Genomic DNA, 25,799 nt, shown 5'->3' with positions numbered 1-25,799 from the left:
TAAAGAAGATTTTATAAAAAATGGGTTTCTATGTTCCAGCAAACAACCTTTGGACACTACAAGTGATGAATAGAATATTGTAAAATCATGACCTTTTTATTAGGTGTGTGATTGATGTGGTCATTGAGAGCTTCTTTTATGACATCTGACTAGACTAGATGTCACAGGACCACGAAACCTTGGCCATAAGTATCAAAGAGGAAAATCAACTATCGTTTGCCATCAAGACCATTGCTCACAGTGCTCCTTAACTTGCAGAAAGTTAAAATTGCATGGATGAGCCCTGACCCATGCCTGGTTCACTGCTGCATCCCTCTCCCTCCATGTTTGGTCACCAATTTTACTCACTGTGCCATTTCACCAGGCCCTACCTCTGAATTTTAAAGCCATTCTTTTGTTGCCATGGTAACAGATCATCAAAGTTTACAAAAAGTGGAATTTCTCAAAATTTTCCCAACGATTTATTTTTTTTCATTCTTTCAGTTCCGTAAACTACATGAAATACTTAGTAGGCTACAATATGGCACTGGTTTCATTTCAATGCAATTTTTTAACCTTTCTGCAAGTTAAAAGGAACACTGTGTGCTGTCAGTGGAGTGGCATTTCAAAGAATGATACAACTTTACTTAACTTAGGACTCATCAAGGGGCCTCATTTGAGGAAATATCCAGAAAACAAGGTCTGTGAAATTTCTAGGTCAGTAAATAACTTGAGTACAAATAATCCCCTTTTGTCTGATACATAGCTGGTTTGTTAAATCAAGCGTGTTATGGCTGTGGGATCTATCATGTCCCAAGTGTCTGTTGGAAGCACTTTCAGGGCGTTTGCATTTCTTACAACTACTGGTGATCTGGTTTTGTTCATGCTGATATCAAGGGAGTACACGTATGTTTCCCAGGTGGCCGCAGAAAAGGTTTGAATAGGGTTTCAAATGAGGGAAAGAAAATAAGCCCTATTTTAAATAGAAAAACGACGACATTGGAAAAAACATATATCTGATGTCATTTGACATGTATTCATGTTATTCTTGCCATTTGAAAACAAGATGCAAGATGAAGATGAGCGTACTTATGGCGCAAAATGCACAAATGATTTCATCTTTTCACAGGAGAAATTCTGAAAATCATGCTTTTTTTCACCAGGTTTTACAATTAAACAGTGTTACGTACTGTGCTTGACCTCCATGAGAAAGGGGCTGTTTTGAGAACTAGCTATTGAGGGTGGCCTGACTACCTGCTAAAGCATCAAGCCTCCCCAGGGATGAAGTCTGGCTAACCTTGACCTCAAATAGTCAAAAATTTACCTTTCAATCGAATGCACCAGATTTCAAATCAATCAGACCAATATCATGAGAGATCAGAGCAAAAATGTGCAGTAAGGTCAAGTCTCTACCCCGTGTTACCGGGTAATGGAACTGTAAGGGGTATTATAATGGGTAATTGATAAAGTATGGAATTAGTGAAACCTTGGAAACACTGATAAACCTTGGAATATTCAATGTAAACCATGGAATCACTGTGCAAATAGCGCGGGAAATCGGGTGCGTTCCTTCCACGATTTATACCCTCCCAACTGACAGTCTCGTCCCAGCTGACTTTATTGATAGCAATTTGCCAGTTAGTTCAGAAGCCAACATTTTTAATGTGGAGGATGACGTCATCAATTGGCAATGCGCTGTGGTCGTTAAAATATTTTATTTCTCTTCAATGGAAGCAAAAATTAGTTTTTATGATTGTTTTGTATTCCATAGACGATAAAGTATTATGCTCGGTACTAGATGCACGAGATCATAGGACAAACCCACACGTCAATAAAAAAACCGCTTAGAACTGGTGACGTCACAAAGATCTCTGCATCCCTCGATGCGTACTGGAAGATGTAAGAAATCGCTCACTGCGAAGGAAATTTTCATCCGCAAACTTCGGTAATAAACATACATGACTAGGCTTCTTTTATTCATCGTTTGTTATAAAATATCAGTCAATCATAGACAATTAGGCCTAGACATAGTCGTCAACCTTATCCATGCATAATGCATGACAGGCCCCCAATTTTCTCTGTATCACCCTGTATGAACAGACCGATCCGTAGTTCAAATAGGCCCCGCGTGGTGGTGGCGTATTTATAAGCGGAGCGCTATTGGTCCATATTATGGGTGTGTGGTGGGCGTGTCTTCCCTTTATTGGGAGATCAGTACTGTACACTGGAGGCGAGGTACAACTGGGTTGTTCTAAAATATAGACTATTGAATCGGATATGCGACAGATTTCTAAATTACCATAAAATTCCGATCTGATCATGTAAGAATAAGCTCCAAATGTTGATTCGTAACCACGTTAGGTTCGAATGGCATTATTTCATGTTTTTATGCATTTTTAGGACTGATTCCAAGGTTTATCACTGGTTCCAAGGTTTCACTGATTCCAAGCTTTATCAACTACCATTATAATGACATCTTCTACAAGTCAGTTTATTGGCAACTGGCTTCTTAATTGTAGTTCTTTAGAATGAACACCTACCTGGAGAAATGTTGTTGCTTTTTTCAACAGCACTGACCAACTCGGAGATTGCAATAGGCTGTGATGGTACATGTTGCTCCGAATCATTCGACTGAGACACTTGTGCATTTTTGTTAGCCAAAGGGTTGGTGGCAGGTTGTGCAGAACTGGAAAAAAATAGCAGGATATAGTCCATTGAAGGACGGTTTTCCAAAACCGGGCAGTTGTGGCATATTTTTGCTCACTTTCAGTTTGAGCACCTGGGGCTGGTCAAAAATGACAAAAAAAACCCAAGGGACCATGTGCTCACCTCGGGTAATGTTAATGCATATCATTTGCGGTGGATGTACATGCCACATGGAAATTGGTAGACATTGGCACTGCCTTTGGCTTATGTTTACATCGAGTGTAGGCCTACAGTGTACATGTTTTGGGTGGGTTGTTTTGGGTAGCTGCCTTGCGAATAGTAGTAGAAGTTCGTTTGGAGTGCTTGAACAGGCCGTGTGGCGGGACTATTTTGGGTTAGGTTTGTCAAGAACATTATTTCAGATATGGATACGGCAGGGGATTATTTAAGGTTAGGGATGAATTCAAACTTTTTAAAACGGTAAGATAATGGCCTATTTATATGCAGGTGTTTCCTCTCGAATATTGCGCATCATTCTGTTGCGCTACGAAATGATACATTGTATAAGTTTTGGACGTTCTGACGCGAATTCGCTACGGAAATCGTTTTGCGCTAAACGATTTTTTGGCTGCGATTTTGAAGCTTTGAACTTGAAACGAAAAATTCGTTTCCAAATGGAAGCGATTCTGCAACGATTCTACAATGAATTCTTGATCAAAACGAAGTTCGTTGCAGTGAAAACTACTCCAAAACTGGATTCGTTACAATTCCCTAAATGAATATCTGCGAATAATTTGGAGATACTCCCGAGTTAGTTAGAATATTCTAGCTCAAATAAAAACGAAACGTGCAAACTATTGGTGATAGGTCGAATCAAAAACCCGGAGGATATATGATGGACCCTTGCTGGAAGTAGCAACAATATTCTTTTCAAAATTTTCCGCCCAGTATCAAGGGAGACCTTGCATATTTTCATTTTCAACATTTGGCTCCCTGGTGGCCAAACTGTTAATCAGACTGGACCAAAACTTGGTCTCCAAGGTATCATTACATAAGGGTACATGTGTACCAAGATTCAACTCTAGCTCTATAGCAGTTACGAAATGTACCCTGCTAACAGTCGTCGGACGACAGACATCACCTCAAAGCAGAAGCTCACCTCTGAGAGGCGAGCTAAAATCAGGTAAGAAACTTTTCACAAAGAGCTTAACAACAGCAGGACTGTCGATACTTGATGATGTTATTTCCTCGGTTAAGTTGGTTTAAGCAGACAAAAAGCGGGTGATTTGAATGACTTTGCCTGGACTGCATTTATATTAGTGGTTGAGCATTTAATGGTTCAAAAGTTCATCTCTTGTTGGTTAAGTAGATTGGCACCTAATGTCCAATTTGTTCTATCTCGCTTGGAACCATAATAATAGTTCCTACTACCGTTAAAATCTTCGGATGCCAAAATAATTAAACAGCTGGGCTTGGGCAGCACAGCAATCACTCACTATATCAAGAGTTCCTACGATCATTGACACCCCATCAAATCATGATGAATAGGTCAGTCTGGGGCTTTCTGGATCAAAAGGCTATAGAATCTGCAGCCTAAGGTCACAGCAGGTAGGTGAAATTTTTGGTAGTTGATAAAGCTTGGAATCAGTGAAACCTTGGAACCAGTGATAAACCTTGGAATCAGTCCTAAAAATGCATAAAAACATGAAATAATGCCATTCGAACCTAACGTGGTTACGAATCAACATTTGGAGCTTATTCTTACATGATCAGATCGGAATTTTTTGGTAATTTAGAAATCTGTCGCATATCCGATTCAATAGTCTATATTTTAGAACAACCCAGTTGTACCTCGCCTCCAGTGTACAGTACTGATCTCCCAAATATGGGAAGACACGCCCACCACACACCCATAATATGGACCAATAGCGCTCCGCTTATAAATACGCCACCACCACGCGGGGCCTATTTGAACTACGGATCGGTCTGTTCATACAGGGTGATACAGAGAAAATTGGGGGCCTGTCATGCATTATGCATGGATAAGGTTGACGACTATGTCTAGGCCTAATTGTCTATGATTGACTGATATTTTATAACAAACGATGAATAAAAGAAGCCTAGTCATGTATGTTTATTACCGAAGTTTGCGGATGAAAATTTCCTTCGCCGTGAGCGATTTCTTACATCTTCCAGTACGCATCGAGGGATGCAGAGATCTTTGTGACGTCACCAGTTCTAAGCGGTTTTTTTATTCACGTGTGTGTTTGTCCTATGATCTCGTGCATCTAGTACCGAGCATAATACTTTATCGTCTATGGAATACAAAACAATCATAAAAACTAATTTTTGCTTCCATTGAAGAGAAATAAAATATTTTAACGACCACAGCGCATTGCCAATTGATGACGTCATCCTCCACATTAAAAATGTTGGCTTCTGAACTAACTGGCAAATTGCTATCAATAAAGTCAGATGGGACGAGACTGTCAGTTGGGAGGGTATAAATCGTGGAAGGAACGCACCCGATTTCCCGCGCTATTTGCACAGTGATTCCATGGTTTACATTGAATATTCCAAGGTTTATCAGTGTTTCCAAGGTTTCACTAATTCCATACTTTATCAACTACCGAAATTTTTAACTTCAGAAGTCAAATTAAAACACCAAACTCCGAAACTGTACTTTGTAAAACTATAATAAAAATGAGAACAGGTGAAGATGCGGTAGCGACATTTTGTTTTTACAAACCGCCCCTACCAGCCTAAGGAACAACCATTTTGGTACAATTTTCAATGCTACTTTATTCTGGCTATCAAGCCACATGACACTAGGTTCTATGGGGGAAATCTTTGTAGGAACTTACCATATTATCTCAGGAGATTTTCTTGGATGAACAAGGCAACCAGGAAAAATTTCCTTAGGACTGACTACTGCAGCATCATCAAGCACCGTGTCTATTGCAGGCACATCATCGACAAATGGAACCTTGATTGCAATGCTAGGTGGGCCGAACGGTCCGACCCCCACCTTGTTCACAGCTGCAATGCAGTACATGTACTCCATGCCTTCAACTAAGTCTTCATCTATGAAAGTCAGATTTTTGATGATTGTTTCATTTACTTTGGCCGAGCAGGTGCTGGAGGTCGGGCAGCGTTGAAGACATTTAACGTTGTAGCCAACGATTAGAGAGCCTCCATCATCTCCTGGTGGTTTCCATGACACTATGGCCGAGTCCCTAATGAATTGTGAGACAGTTGGCGCATCAGGTACTCCGGGTTTGTCTGAAAAAAAATAATGGTGATGGTGGTCATTAAATTATCAGAAATGACCTAAACTTCACACGGTCATAATATCAGTCACATTAGGAGCATCCGTTGAGGGTTTTTCCTAAACCTTTCCCAACTATGTTAATGAGAGCTTTCCCCCAGCCCCATATCAGTGAAAGATGTGGGTCAAGTCGGCATATATATAGCATGACGATGTATTGAAAATCAGCAAAAATGGAATGCACCTAACACACTCAAAAAAACTCAATCAAATTACTCCTGTAGAACAGCATCATTTTGGGGCATGTAATTTTCGCGAATTGCAGATCACAGGCATATTCACGACAGGATATATTTGCGAGTCAAGGGCTCACTTTTTTTCAATTGCATTGCAAAATTTCCAGATAGGTGCTGTTTAGAATACCCTATCAGCCCAACTTACTGTACTTCAGCGCATTGCATTTCACGCATAATGGATTTTTAAAAACTGTTGTCAATTACAGTTTGGCGTCCCTCATCAAGTAATCAACTGAATAAAAAACCAAAGTAGCCGGCAATCAGGCAAACAAGCTACCCCGCAAGTTGCTAGGATGGCCAAACAATGGCTTCTGATAGCCGAATCAATCTGATTACATGAGCCACAGCTGAACGAAAATTTTGCCCAAGAAACAGAACATGTTCGCGGCATGAAATTTTCGCGACCTGGACCCTCTTGCGAAATTCACAAAAAATATCCAGGACGAAAAAATTTTCTGTTGTACAGTAAGTACATCAAGTCATCATTCATGCCCTATACAAACTTGTTCAGCAACACACGTAGAACCTCAATAAATGTTCATTGCTGCCATACTTGGCAGCATTACATAACAATCTTCTTGGAATGGATGAGATCTGCCAACAAATGCTGCCGGTTCATGTGAGACCGAAATGGAATTTGAACATCACTAATGTATGAAGCTGCAACAACAATTTAATTTGCTGAAATTATTCCTGACCGCTGGAAATGGTGAAACTATCTCTCACATTTCCAAACTGGTCGCCACAATGTATGTATATGAAATGCATGAAGGAGAGTGTGAATACAGCACAATAGACATGAAATTGACATAAAACACAGTTTAGATATGAGTCATAATTACCTAATGGATCATCCTCTGCCAACTTAAAAAGATCAGCAGCAGTTGTATCTTGAAAATTCTGCCTAACCTTTGCCAGGTTTTCAGCAGAATCCAAACGGCTGAAATACAAAAGGATTTAAGTTTTTTTGCAGGAGTCTTGGTCATAATGGCATTAGTTTTTTAGCCGCTTTGAGCGCTGGTTCATAAAGTACTTGGAACCAGAGAGTGACAAAATATTTAGTTGTCACTGAGACCAAGAGGAGGGAAAAGAACTTCGCAACAGTAGAACCCGCGTATAACGTCTGCTATGAATGGTTGATGAACGGACAAATGGATGGACAGTCATATTATTACCACCACAGCTGACTTCATCATCTGAGCTAATTAAGGCAAAGAATCTTACCAATTTTCGAGAAACCTATTCAGTGTCAAGTCCTCGTTTATTTGAATTGACCGGACTTGGTGGTTTTGACGCTGCACATGCTGAAAAATTAAGAGAAGAAGCTCTTTTAAGAAACAGAACAATGTCGTCATGAAGTTAGCCATTTTGGCAAGAAGGGAGCACCAAATGCCAACCCCCCCCCCCCCATCTCTTTCTCAAAGCAAAGACCCTACTAAAGAGAAACAATGGCAATGTCTGGCAACAGGAACAAGGAGTTTACAAACCCAGAGCCAACCTTCATATAGACAAGAGCAACGCAAAGCGTGGCAAATCCCACCGAACGAACCGCGAATAGTGTATAGTAATTTTCATTGTTGTCTAATAATACTTTTGGAAGAAAGGGAATATATGACTGCTTATGGTGGAGTAATGAAGAGATTTGGAGATTTGAAAATGGGTAGTGGACAAACTTTTTGAGTAGCGCCATCTATATCAGCCACGAAGGGTTAAAATGAAAAAATAATGGCGCAGCACACAGGCTCATTGTTGGATGCATCTACCCTGTTAATATCAGAAGGCTGCTGTTTGATAGGTGCCGAGCAATGGACCTGACAAACTTTTTGAGAAGCGCCCTCTATATCAGCCATGAAGGGTTAAAATGAAAAATAATGGCGCAGCGCACAGGTTCATTGTTGGATGCACATACCAAAAGCCTCCTATTGATAGGCACAGAGCAATGGCCTGGACAAAGTAAGATGGACGGACAGACGGCCCGCAAGACGGACAGACGCGGAGAAGGACAGACGCCGTCACTGACGACAATACCCCCCAAGGCCGACATTCGGCCTCGGAGTAATAAAAAGGATTAACCTGGAATAGGGAATGGTCTTCTAATTCATGCAGCGGTCAATGAGATGTCTGTACCCCCGGGGGTCAGACACTCGACACCTATTCACCCCTTGGAAAAAAAGTGAGGGTCAGAACTCGACACTTTCTCACTATTAAATTGCCAAGCATCATTTCATCAGGTTCTCACTTTTCACCAAATCAATTGAGATCAGAGTTCACTATTTTTTCACCATGCCCGAAGGGGAGAACAGACATTAAGTCTATTCACATTTCATTGTTAGAGCAACATATTTTGTAACGCTAGCGGAGGGTCGAGGGGGATGCGTCGATTCACTATAAAGAGGGAAGCCCAATGTACAGCTGATGTACACTGCACTGAGCAATACTGAACGCTCTGGTATTCTGTAGGCACAAGGATTTCTGGGAATCCCCTTCTCATTTTCAAAAAGGAGTTTGTTTTGACAATAAATATTTGGAGTAAGTACTAGAGTTTGGTCGATTTCATCATTACAGATTAAGTAAGCTAATATTCTTTTGTCGAAATCGGTTTTGAAATTAATGTTTTATTTGAAAAACTCGATAAACCACTTGACCAGACACCGGAAGCCAACGCCCCCAAATCTAGTTCGTGACGAGAGAAATATCGTGACGTACCAGTCTCAGAAATGTGAATGAATGAGACTGGTTCCGAACGAAAAAATCACCAGCAACCTTTTGCTGCCGGCAGCCATCTTTCCGGTTCTGTGCGTAACATGTGCGTCAGCCGACGATCCGCATTTTCTTTTAATTTTTATTTCTTGCGGTTTATCGCTCGACAGAAACTCGACATTTGCAAAATCCGGCTACCCCAGACATTCGTCGAATTTTCGACACCTTTCCCAATCCCATTCGCCAGAAACTCGACGTTTGAAAATAATCAGGCACCACAGCACTCGACACGCACTCGACGTCGAGTGCGTGTCGACCGCTGACCCCGGGGGGTACAGACATCTGATTGACCGCTGCATCATTGTGCATATGACTGTATGTTTAAAGTACCTTGAGCAGAGACCAGCTTACATGTAGTTATGAGACAGTTGGACTGTAGAAATAGAGCCTGCAGCACACTGGATGCCAACTCCGGTGTCCAAAGGAGTTTGACTGAATGCCTCTAGATGCCTATGGATGCCAGAGCTGGCGGCGAGAGGATCACATTCAGCGCACACTTGATGGTCCGTGGCATCTTCGGCTGCCACTTTATCCCGGCATCCAGTTGGCCACCAACTCCAAAGTTCATCGGTAGCACACTGAATGCCAACTCTGGCATTCAGGCACTGGCGGCAAATAAACTCCACTGGACGCCAACTCCGGCGTCCAGTGTGCTGCAAGCTTAAGAAACGTCTACAGAATAGAACGCTAGAAGTCATACACCATAAAGACTAGTATAATATTGTCTATAATTACTTCTGTCTGCTCATGATAGATGAGAGAGTGCTATTCCAAATACAGCATTTTCATTATTGTGTGGCGTTATGTCTAATGCACACCACTTCGAAAGAGGCTAGTCGTGGGTTCTAACAGACCTGAGCTGCACTACACTGCATGTACTGACCATTGGGAGCATTATTACCCCACAAAATTTGATATTATCTGAGTTTTGAGTCCAAATCACAAATCAAATAACATTACATATGCAAATTAAGCTCAAATCAAGGCAGAATAAGTAATAAGGACACCTCCGTCTCACAATGTCAGTCCCAAGAGTGTCCTCAATAGTGCGGTTCTACAGAAAGTTAAAATTCAAAATATTCTAACCTTTTCTTTGTCCCCAGTGAAGTTCGCGTTTTCTTCTGGTCGACATGGCTGACTGCAAAAATTGGAAATGTGAATACAGTGTTTACGGAAGAAGTCTGCATAAAAAAAGTGAAGTTGCCCAGCAGAAGTCTGCATAAAAAATGGCCAGGGCCATTGTGCTCACCTCATGTGGAGGAAAGATGGATAAAGAGCATGGTATTGTGTCATGTAGTGTTAGGTTTGATGTAGGTCCAAGCAATTACAGTTTTCCCAAAATGGCCAATTTACAGTACATTTGACCTCTGTGACCTTGAAAAGTAGGTCAAATCAAAGAAGACCCGGGTGACACATTGAATGGTTGTTAGAATTAGATGTACCTATGATATAAAATTGGTGCCAATCGGGCAAGTCATTACTAGGAATAATGGCATTTTGAAGAATTTAGGATTTGGCCCCCTCCCTGGAGACCAAACGGCAAATCAGATCGCACCAAACTTCGGTACCCGAGATCACCTGACCAAGGGGTACATGTGTACTTAATTTGTGATCAATAGTCATTGCAGTTAAGAAACGTGCCATAGTTACGGCCTGACGGCGAATTTACGCCATTTGACCTTTGTGACCTTGACAAGAAGGTCAAATTAAAAACCTGTGTGACATATACTGTATGGTGGTTAGATGTACCCATGATATCAAATTGGTGGCAATCGGGCAAGAAGTTAAGGAATAATCACATTTTTAAGGTTTTTGGATTTTGCCCCCTGGTGGTCAAGTGGTGAATCATATTGGACCAAACTTCAATCCCTGAGATCACCTGACTAAGGGGGTAAATGTGTACCAAGCTTGGTATCAATAGTCATTGCAGTTTAGAAACGTGCCATCGTTACATCCTAACGGCCAATTTACACCATTTGACCTCTGTGACCTTGAAAAGGAGGTCAAATCAAAAACCCGGAGGATATATGATGCACCTTTGCTAGAAGTACCTACCATATTTTTTTCAAAAATTCCCGACTACTATTAAGGGAGATATTGCATATTTTCACTTTTAACGTTTGGCCCCCTGGTGGCCAAACCATGAAACGAATCAAACCGAAACTTGGTCTCCAAGGTGTCATTACATAAGGGTACATGTGTACCAAGTTTCAACTCAATAGCTCTAACAGTTACGAAACGTGCCCTGCTAACGGACAACGGACGACGACGACGACGACGACGACGACGACGGACGACGGACGCCACGGTATGGGATAAGCTCACCTCTGCTAAGAGGTGAGCTAAAAAAACAGATGCCCAGAAGGAATTGATCGATTGCTTCAACCCTTTTGCTGCCGATTGATTTTTATTTTTGACGGAATGACTTACACCTCAATTCGGCTAATAAGATATTTTGTTTTCAATAAATTATTATTCAATTCAGTGTACATTGCGTACATGGACGTTCTTCAATATGACCTCATCTTCAATGTAAGAATGAGAGATGAAAGACGATGGACATGTTTATAGCTTGGTTTAAGTAATCAGTATATACAATTCCTATAATGGTGGTGATGTATGTTCAATAGTGATGTCATTAGAGGAAAATAGGCCTATGACGAGGACTGACCAAGGTGTAAGTCATGGTTGACCACCAGCCTTGAATGTTATTATGACGTCAAAGCCTAGGAGGAAAATGCTAGTTCCAAAATAAGCCGAGGAATTATACTATAGGAAGGGTGTATATGATAGGGATTACTGTGTGCAGCATGGGTGTATATGATAGAGATTACTGTGTGCAGCATTTGACCATAAACTATTCAGAGACACTTTTCTGAAGTTGGTACGCTTGGGGTATTCGCATGCCGATCCACCATCGTAGTGCGTATATCCATCCTCCACGCCGATAACAAGGCCCCTGCTTAGTCGTCAGGATGTTTGTTACAAAATTATTCATTGTCTCCAAGTATTCCCTTCCTTCCCCACACGTCTGTATCGCAACAACACTAACATTACACTTGTAAGTGTCGCAAGAGACACGCGCTAAAAGCTATAATTGACCAGGTGTTCAATTGTAATAGTGGTTATTGCTTCCGCAATTCCAGCCGCTGACCTGACACAAATGCATTGCGCGTGTTATATAGAAGTAGGATAACCTGATCATAAAGTTAGGATGGCATTATTCAGGACCTCGTTCAATTACTTTGTTTTGAGCAATTTGATTGGCCATCTGTTTATGAATGTGTGCCTGACGGCTATCCCGCCGCTTGATGTCGGCAGTGTAATGAGATGACTTTAGGATCGATATGAGCTGCCGGAAAGTCGGCATATGTATTTGTAACCCATTTTAAAAATGGCTTCGCTATAACTTGTCGTAAACAATAAAGGTGTGACTGTGAGTTTTTTTTTCATACATTGACTTGAAGTAAATTGTTTTCTGATATTTTGGTGGAAATTTTTCTGATACAGATCCAGTGTCCCTTTCAACGCCAAATATGGTATTACATTTTCCACAAAATGATTGGAAACACCTATTAACGTTCTTCAAGCCGCATACGGTAAAAGCATGCAAAGGGTACATGCTGGAAGAAATTCATTGGAATTGGTAAAAAAGGTCTAAACCACACATACTGTGCATAAATTGTCTGAGCTATGGATATTGCCTCTCTGTATTTAGTGTATGGTAAAACGTTATGGTCTAAAAGGGTTAAATACAACATTAGCTATGGGTTGCCCGGGCATTTTGTAGTTTGTACTGTAAGTTTAAAGATATCAAAGCTGCATCCTTCACTGAGGTTTTTCGTGGGGAGCAACTGTGCTGGAATTGCGGGTGGTTCATAAATGGGTGTGGTCGCCCAACACCCATAGTCTGAGCTCCTTGTTCTCCTTGCAGAATAAAACACCAATGGTTCTCAGCAATCAGTATTATTATCCTTAATGAAAAACAGTCATAAATTCCATTGAAACACTATTCTGCTGTGAGTTAGGGTCATGTTCAGCTGCACAATTCACATTTTCCCACAATGCAGGTGGTGCTGGCGTCAAGCAGAAGCATATACCCATAACTTTTATTGTTGGAAATGGTACACTTTTGGCCATGATAGTGCCATTACCAAAACCACGGGCCAACAGTTCTGTCGAAAAAATGATGAAATCGAAATGCTATGGTTGTAAAATGACCCGAAAAAATGGGCGTGGCCCACTTGGGCGGGATGGGGTCAATCAGAACAGAGATTACAGATTTTCCTATTCCAGCCACAGTACCAAAAAACTGTGATATGTAAAAAGATGATATGTAAAAAGATGGAGATGGTGAATTTCCACCACTGTGTTGATCTTTAAAAAAATTGCCTCTTAAGAGTGGAAATACTGTTATAGTGGTCTACCAACCCAGCACATGTTGCATGTATTTGTATTTCAATCATTAAATTTTCAGATCGAAATTAAACTTAACCAGCAAGAAATTCACACAGAAACAATATAAGACAGACTGCCTATTTCATGTAGGCCTATTTTCCTCAATATGAACGTGGAATTTAATGAAACTTGGGACTTTTTTTATATTTAAACACATCTTTCAATGACATGAGACTATGAGTGAGGAAAGCACATGGGGCAAATATCCACAGAACCATGACACAATCCTGAAAGGTTATGGAGTTCACACTGAAAATGGAATGATACATGTAGATTCCTGGAGAGATTGTTATTCCGGCCTTGCCAAATCATTTTTTAGAATCATTCCAGCTGGAACAGTTGAAACCAGGGAAGCAATGGTGGACTCTACACACAAAGCTGGGACACCTCCCCTTCTAACCAGTAACCTGATCAGAGGGTGTTGTGAATATTATTGCCTGGCCTGAGAGACACGAATGCTGATGTCATCTCCATTTTCAAATGCTGTTAGGGAAACATGGCACCTGCTTGCAAATTGAACACATCATAAAGGGGCTAAATCAACTGGCAGAAGTAAATATGCCAAAACCCATAGAAGGTTCTACAATTCACACGTGTCAGATCATATTGGCAGTATTAGTCACTTACCTGTCCCTCTGATTCAAATCTGGCCATGAATCAAATTTCTGATACAGTGGCCTGTAATTGTTTGAGGTGTCCTCCACCTTGATGAATGGCGTCACCAGACATTTTTTTCCCAGTTCTATAAGACAAAATAATACATGTTCAGGAGGAGAATGCTATTTGACAATGAGGCGACGAACCATCAAGGCCAATGCTTAGTGGGAGATGTAGAAAACATTGTCGATTAGTCATGCCCAATATCAAGCAGATTTTGTCTGTCACAGCATTTGTCTCTTCGCCGATGAGAGGCATACTCCGTTATGTCTCCTAGTCTTAGATTGTCGTCTCTAGCACTATGGTAACCAAAGTGGACAGTGCATTGCCGACAATAATCAAAAATACTATCACTGATGCTGAAACGGCCTGGGCCCAGTTGTTCAAAGCTCCGCCAACTGCTAACAGCGGCTCGGCGGCCACTAAACCACTGTTTTCTCAGCGTGCTGCAAAGTTCATGCCGTTAGGCTTATAGCTGCCGCTATCTCACCACTAAGTTAGCGGAACCTCAAGGGCTCTGCCATGGGGTACCAAGTTTGAGCGGCACCCCAAGGGTTCCGCTAAGTTCAGTATGTAAATAAAACTTGGCAGCCGCTAAACTAACCAAGCTTTTAACAACCAGGTCCTGCAGAAACTAGTACAACAGGGGTGGAGCAACCTTTGTTTTATGTTTTGCCTAAATGCAATTTAAAGGTGTGATTGGCTTTTTACCTCAGTATGTTTCTTCTGTCTGTTTCATTAGTAAATTAGTAAACTATTTTTTTCTTCATGAGACTGAGTTTGGTGTTTTTCAAGTTTTGTTTTGACTTTTGAATAGAAGAAAAACACATTTTTTATCATTTTTAGCACGCACAACTCCTCAACACAACTCAAAAAATTTTTTCAGAGTTCAGATCTTGACGTAACCCCACTATTATGACGTAACAGCTCTTCCATTGCTGTCGCAGTAGCGGGTTTTTGAGCACTCGGCAGTTTGACATCAAATCATCATGCTGATTCTCGTCTCCATGCATCGTGTCATCGTCTATTGATCTGCAGGAAAATAATCTCTGGAGGGAGGCTTCACTCCGGTCCAGGCAGACGTGAAATAAGAACAGCGTAATGATTCAGTCAGTTTTTGAATTTCTCCATTTTATGTGATATTAAATGATGAGAACTGCTGATGTAAAATGGAAGGCGACTTGGCCGCCGACAGTTTGATAATAATGCCCTTAATATTGAAAATGGTCCTTTAAAACTCTTGAGACATGGAAGCGTTTCATCTCTACTTCTAGTAAGAAGACTGTAACCCCATATCTAGTTGGGAATTTTAATGGTAGCTCCAACCCTGACAAAGCAATTATCATAAAAACTGACCTCTAAGGCCAAACAAGACTAAACTATTACCGGTATGTTCTTTGTACATTAAGGTTGAAATGGTTTCATTGCATTTTCTCACATTGCAGTGATACTACTATAATTCTTGCTGGATCAAGTTTATGACAACGGGAGACATGTCCAATTGTCTTCATTTCATCTTTCAATCATCAAAAAGAATTCAGAACTCAATGTTCAAGTCTTTTTGCAGGAGGAAGACACTTAATAACTTAGTCTTATTTGGCTTTAAAGAATTTTTAGATGCGATGTATTTCTAACACAATAAAAGAAAGTTTTTTAACATTACAATGTAGGAAAGAAAAGACATATACATGTATCAATGAAGAAATTAATAATTGGTAAAAATGAAACCAACTGATTTGCTATACATACCATATGTTTTTTGTTTAGTATTAGGATTATGTGCACCCTAAAAGGTTCAAAAATAAAATCAGGTTTGGAACCAAGTTTTCAAAAAGACAACGTGCTTCTTCCTCCTCCAAGGTGGGAAAAGCATTCTTTACGTGCCACTATGGTCAGGCCCCGATTCAGTGCATTTGCCTAGTGACTCTGGCCACACTGGCCAGAGGGAGTCAACCCCAGCTACTCATGTTTCGCAATTGACACAAGTTACAAGGAACCTTAATTTTAAGTCTCATACGAAGGACTGTGAAGGGCCAGGAATTCTCTGAAAGCCAGGCTAGTTAATCCAGTTATACAATATTGGTTCTCCTCGATCAAACCCAGGCCCTATTGTGTAGGGGCCGGCAGTGTTATTGTTAACCACTAGGCTATGAGGCTCCCCACAAGGGTTGGTGTCCTCTGGCTCTGACATCCAATCATTTTCCTAGGTGTGCCTTTCTCAAAGGTGGCTTGCCTCTCACTTGACTGCCACTGTGCCAGAGGCCTGGTGGATTGTTGTGCCATTTGGAGCATTTTAAGGTTGAAGAGTGAATCTTCTTGGCCAATCATGCATGACCATGGCGCAAAAATCAAGAGAGTGTAATGTCCTCTCAAGAAAGTCGATAATGAAGAAAACACATACCTTTCGTCGCCATGGGAGACCAGGCACACCATAATCATAGCGTAACTCCTCCCCCGATTTAATGTCTCTGACGGCAAAGAAAGCAAGGCGTGGTGTGTCAGAAATTAAGATTAGTGTAATTCTGCAGTTACGGACTCTGGCCCTTTCGCCGTCATTGACCAGTCTCCCCAGCCTGTTGGACGATTTTGTTGAATCAACACTGAAATGGACAAGGTTGATTTTACAGTCTAAGCCAAGTTAAAACTGGATTTATTGTGGATATGCACATCCACGTCCGCTACGTTGTACCCCCACTCTGAGCACAACTTCCTGGAGCTTCAACGCCAACTGATGAAACCACATCCCAGACAAGAAATGAAATGTCCTGGGGACATTGTGCTCACATGGGAATGACTTGGTGGGAGACAAAATAACAGGGATAGGTTTTGACTTTGAAGATGCAGAATTTTCAAATCTTCTCCTCGGGAACACCCGGAGGACAACAAGGGAATACCATTTAATTCTAATGGAGTGAATGGTTCTGGAGGACAAATTTGTGAAGGGATAAATCTTCTATATATGACTGTGGAGAAAATTGTCTGGGTATAACTGCAGCATTGAAATGAAATGTCCTCGGGTCATTGTGTTCACATGAGGCAATAAAAGACAGGTGCGAACGGATGAATGGTCCTTACCATCACCATCAGTATTGGTATTTCCAATTTATTTTTATTCAAGTATAAAAGACATGAAAGAAAGAGGGTTGTCATGATTAACATTAACCAGCGAGACCTTGAAAAGTAGGTCAAGCGATTCAATGTTCATCATCACTACGTTGAGCTTGATCAGATAAATCTAAGGACATTTCAATAAAAAAATCACACAGTGAAGGTTTCACTGATATAAGACCCACATCGGATTTTATGACCTGAAAAATAGGTCATTATGTACCGTATTTTCCTGCGTATAAAACACACCGGGGTATAAAGAGATGCCTAATACGAATAGGTGTCTACCAAATTTTAACAGGCTAAGACAAAATGACATTACCGTAACATGCCACCATATAAGTGAAATTTTCGAGTTTGACCTTTGTGACCTTCTTAGAAAAGTAGGTCAAGAGGTCAAGGTCATGTTTCAAGCATTATGTTAAGATTGATCCGAACAATCCATGACATACATTTGAAGATCACAAAGTGAAGGTTTCTTGATGACCCACCTTGGATTTCATGACTTTGACCTACCTTACCTACACCTGGAAAGTAGGTCACATTGTCATTGACCAGATCTTTGCCAACACGTAGAGATGCCTAATAGGTGTCTACCCACCAAATTTGAAGAGTCTATGACAAATAATGATGGAACGTGCCACCTTCGATGAAATTTTAAGTTTGACCTCTGTCACCTTGAAAAGTATGTCAAATCAAAAACCTGTGTAATATGTCATGTAGTCCTAATGAGGTGTCCAAAGAAAAAATTTCATGCTTCTAGCTATCAGCGTTCATAAGATATTGACAAAATTCGGTTTTCAAAGATGGCTGCCTATAGCCAAGGAAGTAGGTCAAATTGCAATGATTTTTGGTATGTCATGTATGTCAAGTCATTGTCATAAGACATCCTCACATAAAGTTTCAACTTTGTAGACACAACAGTGAGCAAACGTGCCACCATTGTTGACAGACGACGGACGGACGGCAGATAGACGGACGGACTGACCGACAGACGACGGATGTGACAAGACGTGATGACATAACTTGTCATAAGCTCACCAAGGTGAGCTAAAAAACATCTATTACAGTTTTCAATTTTTTCGAGATATTTTTTTGAACAACACAGCATTTTCAAAAAGTACAGCCAAAGTAAATATTTTTACTGGATTCTGAGTGTGGAGAAAATCCAGAGTCAACGATATCAGAAAAACTACAAATTAGCAAAGAATCTAAAATTTTGTGTCTTCACATTCAAGTTTCCTCTCAAAAATGGTGAAAAAATATTAACCCTTTTAATAGCTCCTAGACGCCCGGAACCGCCCTGCCCGTTTCTCACTGGACGCCCGCAACCGCCCGACCGCATAAATTATAAATGGAAAAATACATGGGAACTGTGGAGTGAGACCAACCTCGTTTTCAGGTACCAGGTAGTATACTGCATTGAATGCATGCAAGTTTTTATCATGTTGCTGTGTATGGATAGTGAGTAATTTTCAGTTGAAGTTTGGGACCAAGGTTTGTTGACATTTTGCAAATCACGCCATTGTGGAGCTATTGTGTGGGAGGACAATGACTTATTTTGGAGTCGACGATGTGTTACAGCAGCTGGATTTATACAGCGAGAATTCAGATAGTTGTGTTGATGACTTTGGAGGTTCAGACTTAGATATTGGAGGAGGAATCGAGGAAGGAGGGGGTCTGGAAAAGGGCCTAGGGTCACTTGCAAAACCACTAAGCACTACATGCATTGCAGCACTGCTACGTGCATTGATCATTGGTTTATGTGTTGAAGCACTGCTATGGTGTACATTGTCCATGCTGCGATTATTTTAGCGTCTTTTTGTCGTCTGCGTGGGGGTACACGTGGTCGGGCGGATCTGGGCGTTCAGGAGACATGATATGAAATATTATTTGACAGACTTCTATGACCATTTTTGTGAAAAAAAAACCTCAGATGTGTAGAGGACCTTCCATAGAACAAAATAAACACAACTTGTAGCACATTATCTTTTAGTTTTTCTATCTCTTTTTCCAAAAAACGAATGCATGTAATTTTTTGTGAAAATGCTCCAGGGAACCACGGTATTTAAAAATAAAATCTCTAGGAGCTAAAGGGTTAATCAGATCAGCACTTCTATCGACAGATCTCGTCATGCTCCACCATGCCATCTCTTTAAAGGCCTAGCAGGAGTGACTCAGAATGGCCAAAATTTGTGTGGCCAGAAAAATAGTCAATCTCACTAAAATGGGAACTGGGAATTCAAAATTAGATTTGAGTGTTCCACACTGATCTATCCTAAATGAAAAGGATTCAAGTTCAACAAGAGGCTGAAACCGATCTCCATAAAAAAAACAAAGGAATTTGGAAATTTTTGAATGCCCAATCTTCAAAGAAATCCAGCGCATTTAATACTGAATAAGATACAGTTTCTCATCATGAAATTCTGGATATCAAAACAACATACCTTTCATGACATCATGCTAGCAATTTTTTTCCTGGATATCAACCCCAAATGATCTACATATAGTACCTTTTTTTAGTTGGCCTTTGACAGCAAACATAATATTTTAATACTGCTATAAAAATACTCACCAATATTCAGTGCCGTTCACCTTAAAAAAGAACATGAAGTTCCCCTTCTCCTTCATCTTGTATTCTTCCTCCCTCTGCAGGACCTCCTTCTTTGAGATTAGCTCTCCAGAGTACTCAAGCAGGAAGTCACCTTTTTTTATATCGTGGAGGGTGAAAACTCCACGGCCTGAAATAAAATATGATAAAATATGAAAATGTCCAAGCAGGATCATGTACTCATCTGTGTCTACAATCTTCATGCTAATTTGCTGTAAACCGGGTATTGTTGGCAAAGCCAAAAGGTCGTGAATTTGCTCATTTTTCATTTGGCGTAGACACAATTTCTGCGTTTGGTGCCAAAATTTAATGGTTTTTAAAAATGCATGCCATTAGGGTTAACATTTAGCACGTTTTATGTTCGTGTTTGCCTCCCAAATCGCAAAATTAAACAGCTTTTCAAAATTTAATGTAAATATAGTTAGTCAAATTGGTCTCAATAAAGTGATCTCAGCATGACATCAGATTGACACTAACATCATGTTTATTTAAACCTTTAAAGTGTAAGTACATGTAGATCAGAGCCACACTGCTTTTCATGAAAGTAGTCACAGCCAGCAGTTTAAAACAACCCAGAAACTTCAGAGTGGATATCAGCTCGTATATCACATATGGGCCCATTTACGTTTGGCAAGCTGCTACTTTTTGCAAGTGCCCGACCGTCAGCCACACGAGGAAGTTCTTCTAGGATTTTACATGGTATGACATCATTTTTCAAAACATGGCCAACGTCTGTTTTTGGCGCCAAGATATTTACCCCTTGAACAGCCGATTTGAACCCCCCATACTGGTCATGCAGCAATATTTCAGCACGGAAATTTGGTCAGTTGGGTTTTTTTGCGTTATGTCTCACCAGTAAACTGTATTTGGAACGATTTTGAAAAACATTACTAATCCCTTAAAATTTCCAAAATACATGGTGGAGAAGCAGGGTATGACCCAGCATTATGCCCCACACTATCTTGAAAAGACCCCAAAATGGGGAGATGGTTACATCACTTTTCGATTCATTCTGTCACATACAGTGATGCCAACAAAGACCACTGTTTCCTGTATATTCAATTCTAGGGAGGCTCATGCTCTTAACTCATGTATCTAAGATTGCATCCTTCATGTCATTGGCCATAACCACAAATAAACCGTCGCTTTCTTCTAATCGGTGGTAAAATTCTCTTCTGGTTTAGGAGTGTAGAGGATCCCCAGACATTTTCACACAATATTAGAACATTCAAGCTGACATACTAACAAAATCAGCCAATAGCCCCGCCCTGGTGAGCAGAAATCGAATCGAAGAGTGCTAAATCTTCTGTCTTCTGTTTACAATGGCCAGATTTTAAGTGCCTTGGCCTTAAGGCTTACACAATGCCAAAATTTGTCCGCCGACCGATGGAACTGGATAGGTGTGGATGGATGGATGGAAGGACGCACACATTTGAATAGCAAATAGCCTAGCTCAACAGACGTTCGTTAGCTGAGCCAAAATGCATTGCGTTATTCTAATCTCAGTGCGCCAAATTCATGTACGAAAAGCCTTCCGTGCTACGCTAGTGCACCACAAGGTCAGACCTGTGGCGTTCGTAATAGAGGGGAAATCTAGTGGTTGCAGCATGATGTCATACGGCTCCAGACAGCGCCTTATACTGCATCACTCCACATGGAGAGGATCGTACTTTAAACTGACTAAACTTACCTATCTGCTCATCAATATATCTGGCTTGAAACCCAGAAGGATCCATACCCTTCTTGAGCCAGTACTGGGCGACAGCACTGGGGCACGTTGTACTATTCAGACTCAGAGTCCCCCTGGCATTCTGCCTGATTCTTAAATTAGAAGCCATCCTGAAAAAATTGTCCAAAAGTTAAAACATTACATTTATTTGAGGGGAAATGAGTGTTTATCTGTCAATGTCAATGGTCCGTCAGATCACACATGTCACTGTCAGTGCATGTGGTAAAAATTATCATGTAAACAAAAGCTACGCAAAGCGGGGATGGTGTATTACTAGTGGTGTAACCTAACCGTAGTGTATTGACATCCTAATCAGGGTTACTCGGGGTCAGGGTTACCTAGCCCTTGCTACATTATGCTAGTCACCAATCATTCCACATTTTAGGATGGTGCGATGGCTCCCTAGTGGCAAAACCAATAATTGCATCGCATCCGCTATCAATCAAAAGGAACCTCCCTCCTCCACCCAATATTCTAACAAAAAATAGAATCAGTCCCAAACTGTTTTCAAGTTATCATGTGAAAATGACGACACCCCCATAGCCCTAGTGGCAAAACATGAATCGCATTGCACCAAATATCAAAAGGAGGCTTCCCGGACCCGACAGCAGTACCAAACCAATTGAAATCAATGCAAAAAGCCGTTCTCAAGATATCCTATACTACTTGACTTCACCCTAAAGTTACTTGGGCCTGGCGCGAGAGCGTTCGGGCTCAATAGATAACTTCACACCAGGCAGAGAGTAACTGGGAGCCATAACAAACCTAAAAATAGGCACAACGAACAAAAGAACACATGGTGTGCGACCATGAAGTCCTTTTTTTGCAGCTGGTTTGTTGTGGCTAGCAGTGACTAGCTCCGCCTGGTGTGAAAATATCTTTCCATACTCGGCATGCGTTTCAAGGCGCGAGATCTGGGGCTCACCAAAGCGCTGCGCCAGTAATCGAACGCGCTATAACAACTGAAAAACATATCGCTGGCACACTTATCACTACTACTGGGTCAGGGAGCTAAGTGTTCTGATAACAAGCACAGCTGGAGTTCCTAAAACTAAAAGAATCTCCCTAGGGATCGCTCCCCATGTCATGTGCATGCATTATAATTTATCATGCATTCCATACATTACATTCAGACCATCGATCGATGTCAAAGTACGAGGCCTATGCCGGCCGTCCTGTCGGCCTAACTACTTCCTAAACGCCATGGAATATAAGTTCGGCACATCAACTTTGTACAGATCTTACCTTTTGGCCGGGGGGATCAATGTTTGGCGAGGAGGAGCTGAAATATTCTTTTCCCGCGTCAGGGCTCCGACTTTGACGCCATTTGTATAAGGCAGACGGTAGTTGCGCGAGACTCAGGAGATTTAAGTACCGCGCACAGTTTTCTTAGCGTTTCATTTCGCCTTTTGTATCGCTAATACGCAAACAATAGTGGAGAAAAACATTTAAACAAGAATCGGTTTATGAACACGTTTTTAAAATTCGTTACACGAACTAAATTTACTATAAACGGAAAAGTTTCATTGCTCGAGACTCCTTTGGTCCGTAGGATTCCGAGCAACCGGGATTGGAGTGTATCGGGCCGATTTTGAGCTGAATATGGACATAGTTTTCTTACGCATCTTTGATGAGTACTATCCGGTTAATTGGGGACATCCTTAAATAATCGAAATTTATTCATTTTTGGGTCCTAGAAGGCATTCTGGACCATTTCAAGCTATCTTGTTAACCGGGGACGTCCCCGGTTGACACCATGTCCCCGGTCTGTTGGTGTGTATTCATGTCCGAGTCCCCGGTTGACACCTTTTACATACGCACCCACACACACCCACACACACGCACACACGCACACACACACACACACACAGACACCATGACCAGAAACAATATGGTTCCCGATCTTACTGGATCGGGAACCATAATCACAGTAATGCTGAAACAAATGTCAAGCACCAGGAGGCCAAGTCTGAACTCCTTGGGCTTGTCCTGCATCACTTCTTGGGGTTACTGGACGACTTGTCAAATAATTATAGTCCAATTCTACATTTCACTTCATCCTTTTTCGGTATCACGTCTGTTGCATACGCGAAAATATGTTTAAAACTTAAGCCTGTAGAGGTACAAATAGTAACACTGGTACTTAAGGTACCCATGCGTGGTTTGGTTTTGTCAATATATTGTTGCCTTGGGCATCAGCTTTCTTCGGTAACTATAGGGTTACGCAGTGTGCATCCGAGAATAATATTGGCCTCCATCCAGACAGGGGCATAAACATCATGCAAACGAGGTGCAACGGGATTACCTGTAATTCCGCGATAGATCAATGCACCACACATGAAGAGGAATGCTGAAAACAAAAAACAATGAGTCAAGACAAATGATAAAGGTAGTACAGGTTGATGGAAGGCTCACTTTGTATGAGGGCAAAGGATACCTTCCCGGTAAAAATGTATTATTTAAAGAAACTTATATATAACTGTGTGTTGTACATAGTCAATTTGAATGGCTAAGGTCGTGACGTTCCCGTTACCCTTAAGGTACGGTGAATTTCAAACTTGGATTTTTGGATAAAAAATTATTGATCCTTATGTGTGTGTTTGAATTTAAAGAGTGTGTATATAGTCAATAAGATAAGACGCTGTTCCGAAGACTTGTGGGTATGCAACACAAGATCTTCCATTTTTTAATGCTGCAAATGTAAACTCTTCAATTGGCCAGAATGACTTGTCAAGTATTCTCCCTCATGCCTTGATGCCCATTACCTCTCGTTAGCTGGTGTGTCGAGTTGCATCGTCAGGGAACAAGCGAGAAGAGGCATAATGATTGGAGAGGCCATAGTCTGAAAGAAATTATCAGATAATGTTAAATTGACAAATGGGCTGGAAATAGCTTAGTGAAAAATATACGCCTACCCCATTTGACATTGTCCGGTCTGAGTACGATTATATGGTTAGATAGTCGAAGGTGACGGTCCCTTGCAAACATCAGATGAACTATATGTGTACATAGCATGTAATCTTTCATATGATTTAAGACTGGTTGAAAGTCTCGTCCACAGTATAGTAGTGGTTCCCTCAACTTGGTTTTTTTCTGGTTTTTGCTTCGTGTAACGTGTAACAAAAGTTTCGGTGTTAGTGTCCGTATAACGACACTATCGATATAACTTACGGGTTGCTCAGAAATGGGGAAGATAATAATGAGCGTTATAAAAATAAAAACAATAACTACAGGTAGTTTAACTGAGACAATCTACACCTCAATTAAAAGGACATGCGCTGCATGTTGGTATCATGAGTTACGAAGTGGTCTCAAGGGTATCTCTCGGTACAACTATTACTCAAACGTATTATAGGCGTATCAACTTAGCTGGTGTTATCAAATAATGATAGGCAAAATAGAGGACGTCAGGCATTCAGCCGAAGTACTCAATAAAAGTCAGTTACCTTAGTTAAAATTAAGACGCGTCCATGGCCGTCTCATGATCGTCATCGCTGTGGTTCAGATCGGTTAGAACCTCTGCCACTGGCATAAGCCTCACGGTCGCCTCGGGAGTGAAGGCGTCCGCGGCGGTGACGTCCTCAATCTCCACACCAACCATGACTTGTAGGTCTTCTTCCCATATGGTTGGGCGGAACCTCTTCTCGACTTTATCGGTCCGAACCATCCTGATTTTTAGCCGTGGCTTCGACTCACAGGGCATCATGTAGAGGTAGGGGGTGTACGGACTCTCCGTAAACTCCAACGAAACTCCGTGGAGAAAGGTTCCGTCCACCCCCCACATCGCATCTGTGAGATGGCGTCGCACGCGTCCGGTGATATCGAACCACCACATGGTTTCGCTCGGGGGTTCCAGGAGCTCTCCTTTGGGAGGACCCAACGGGACAAAGTCGTCCAACTTCTCTTCACTGGAGGAAGCAACGTTGGGCTCCCGATAGTTCCGTGAACACCCCGGCTGTGGTTCGGACCTTTGGGGGCTGGCTTCCTTGTTAGCCGTCGGGGATGTGACTTGGCGGTCTCCCGCGTGCCGCAAGTAGGTGACCCCTCATGTCAAGGTCACGGCACCGCGGTAGTGCGACGCAAAGCGTCGCCTCCCGAGACCGCGCCTCCTCACAGAGTTCCGCGTACTTCAGTGCCTCAGATCGGTAGACACGGTACCACGGTACGGCGACGCAAAACGACGCCGCCCGGGACCGCGCCTCCTTGCGGAGTCCTGCGTATTCCTCTGCCCCGAATCGACGACCTATAAAAATAATAAAGACATAAACAATGTTTTGCATATGGGTT

The 25,799-nt window shown here is 41.5% G+C and overlaps 1 protein-coding gene and 1 long non-coding RNA gene across 2 annotated transcripts in view; both read right to left on the bottom strand.

Annotated features, from left to right (window-relative positions):
- LOC135492043 (uncharacterized) overlaps window positions 1-16,547 on the bottom strand; it is a 31,154-nt gene extending 14,607 nt beyond the window's left edge. Inside the window, exons 1-7 of the mRNA XM_064778150.1 lie at window positions 16,466-16,547; window positions 14,035-14,149; window positions 10,036-10,087; window positions 7,414-7,493; window positions 7,032-7,129; window positions 5,490-5,907; window positions 2,520-2,665 (exon numbers count right to left, since the gene is read on the bottom strand). Of these exons, the coding sequence (XP_064634220.1) occupies window positions 2,520-2,665; window positions 5,490-5,907; window positions 7,032-7,129; window positions 7,414-7,493; window positions 10,036-10,087; window positions 14,035-14,149; window positions 16,466-16,478 (922 nt within the window). The 5' untranslated portion in view covers window positions 16,479-16,547. The remainder of the gene's footprint in view (window positions 1-2,519; window positions 2,666-5,489; window positions 5,908-7,031; window positions 7,130-7,413; window positions 7,494-10,035; window positions 10,088-14,034; window positions 14,150-16,465) is intronic.
- A 7,245-nt stretch (window positions 16,548-23,792) lies between these two features.
- LOC135492040 (uncharacterized) lies at window positions 23,793-24,998 on the bottom strand. The gene is made up of 3 exons (XR_010448015.1): window positions 24,959-24,998; window positions 24,278-24,354; window positions 23,793-23,862 (listed from the first exon to the last, which is right to left on the bottom strand). It is a non-coding gene; the product is annotated as an uncharacterized LOC135492040 (long non-coding RNA).
- Between the last annotated feature and the right edge of the window lie 801 nt (window positions 24,999-25,799).

Source organism: Lineus longissimus, chromosome 8 (assembly GCF_910592395.1).
Source record: "Lineus longissimus chromosome 8, tnLinLong1.2, whole genome shotgun sequence".
NCBI classification, from domain to species: domain Eukaryota; kingdom Metazoa; phylum Nemertea; class Pilidiophora; order Heteronemertea; family Lineidae; genus Lineus; species Lineus longissimus.
Note: the sequence above shows the minus strand (reverse complement) of the source record. Positions and strands in the feature narration are given on the sequence as shown.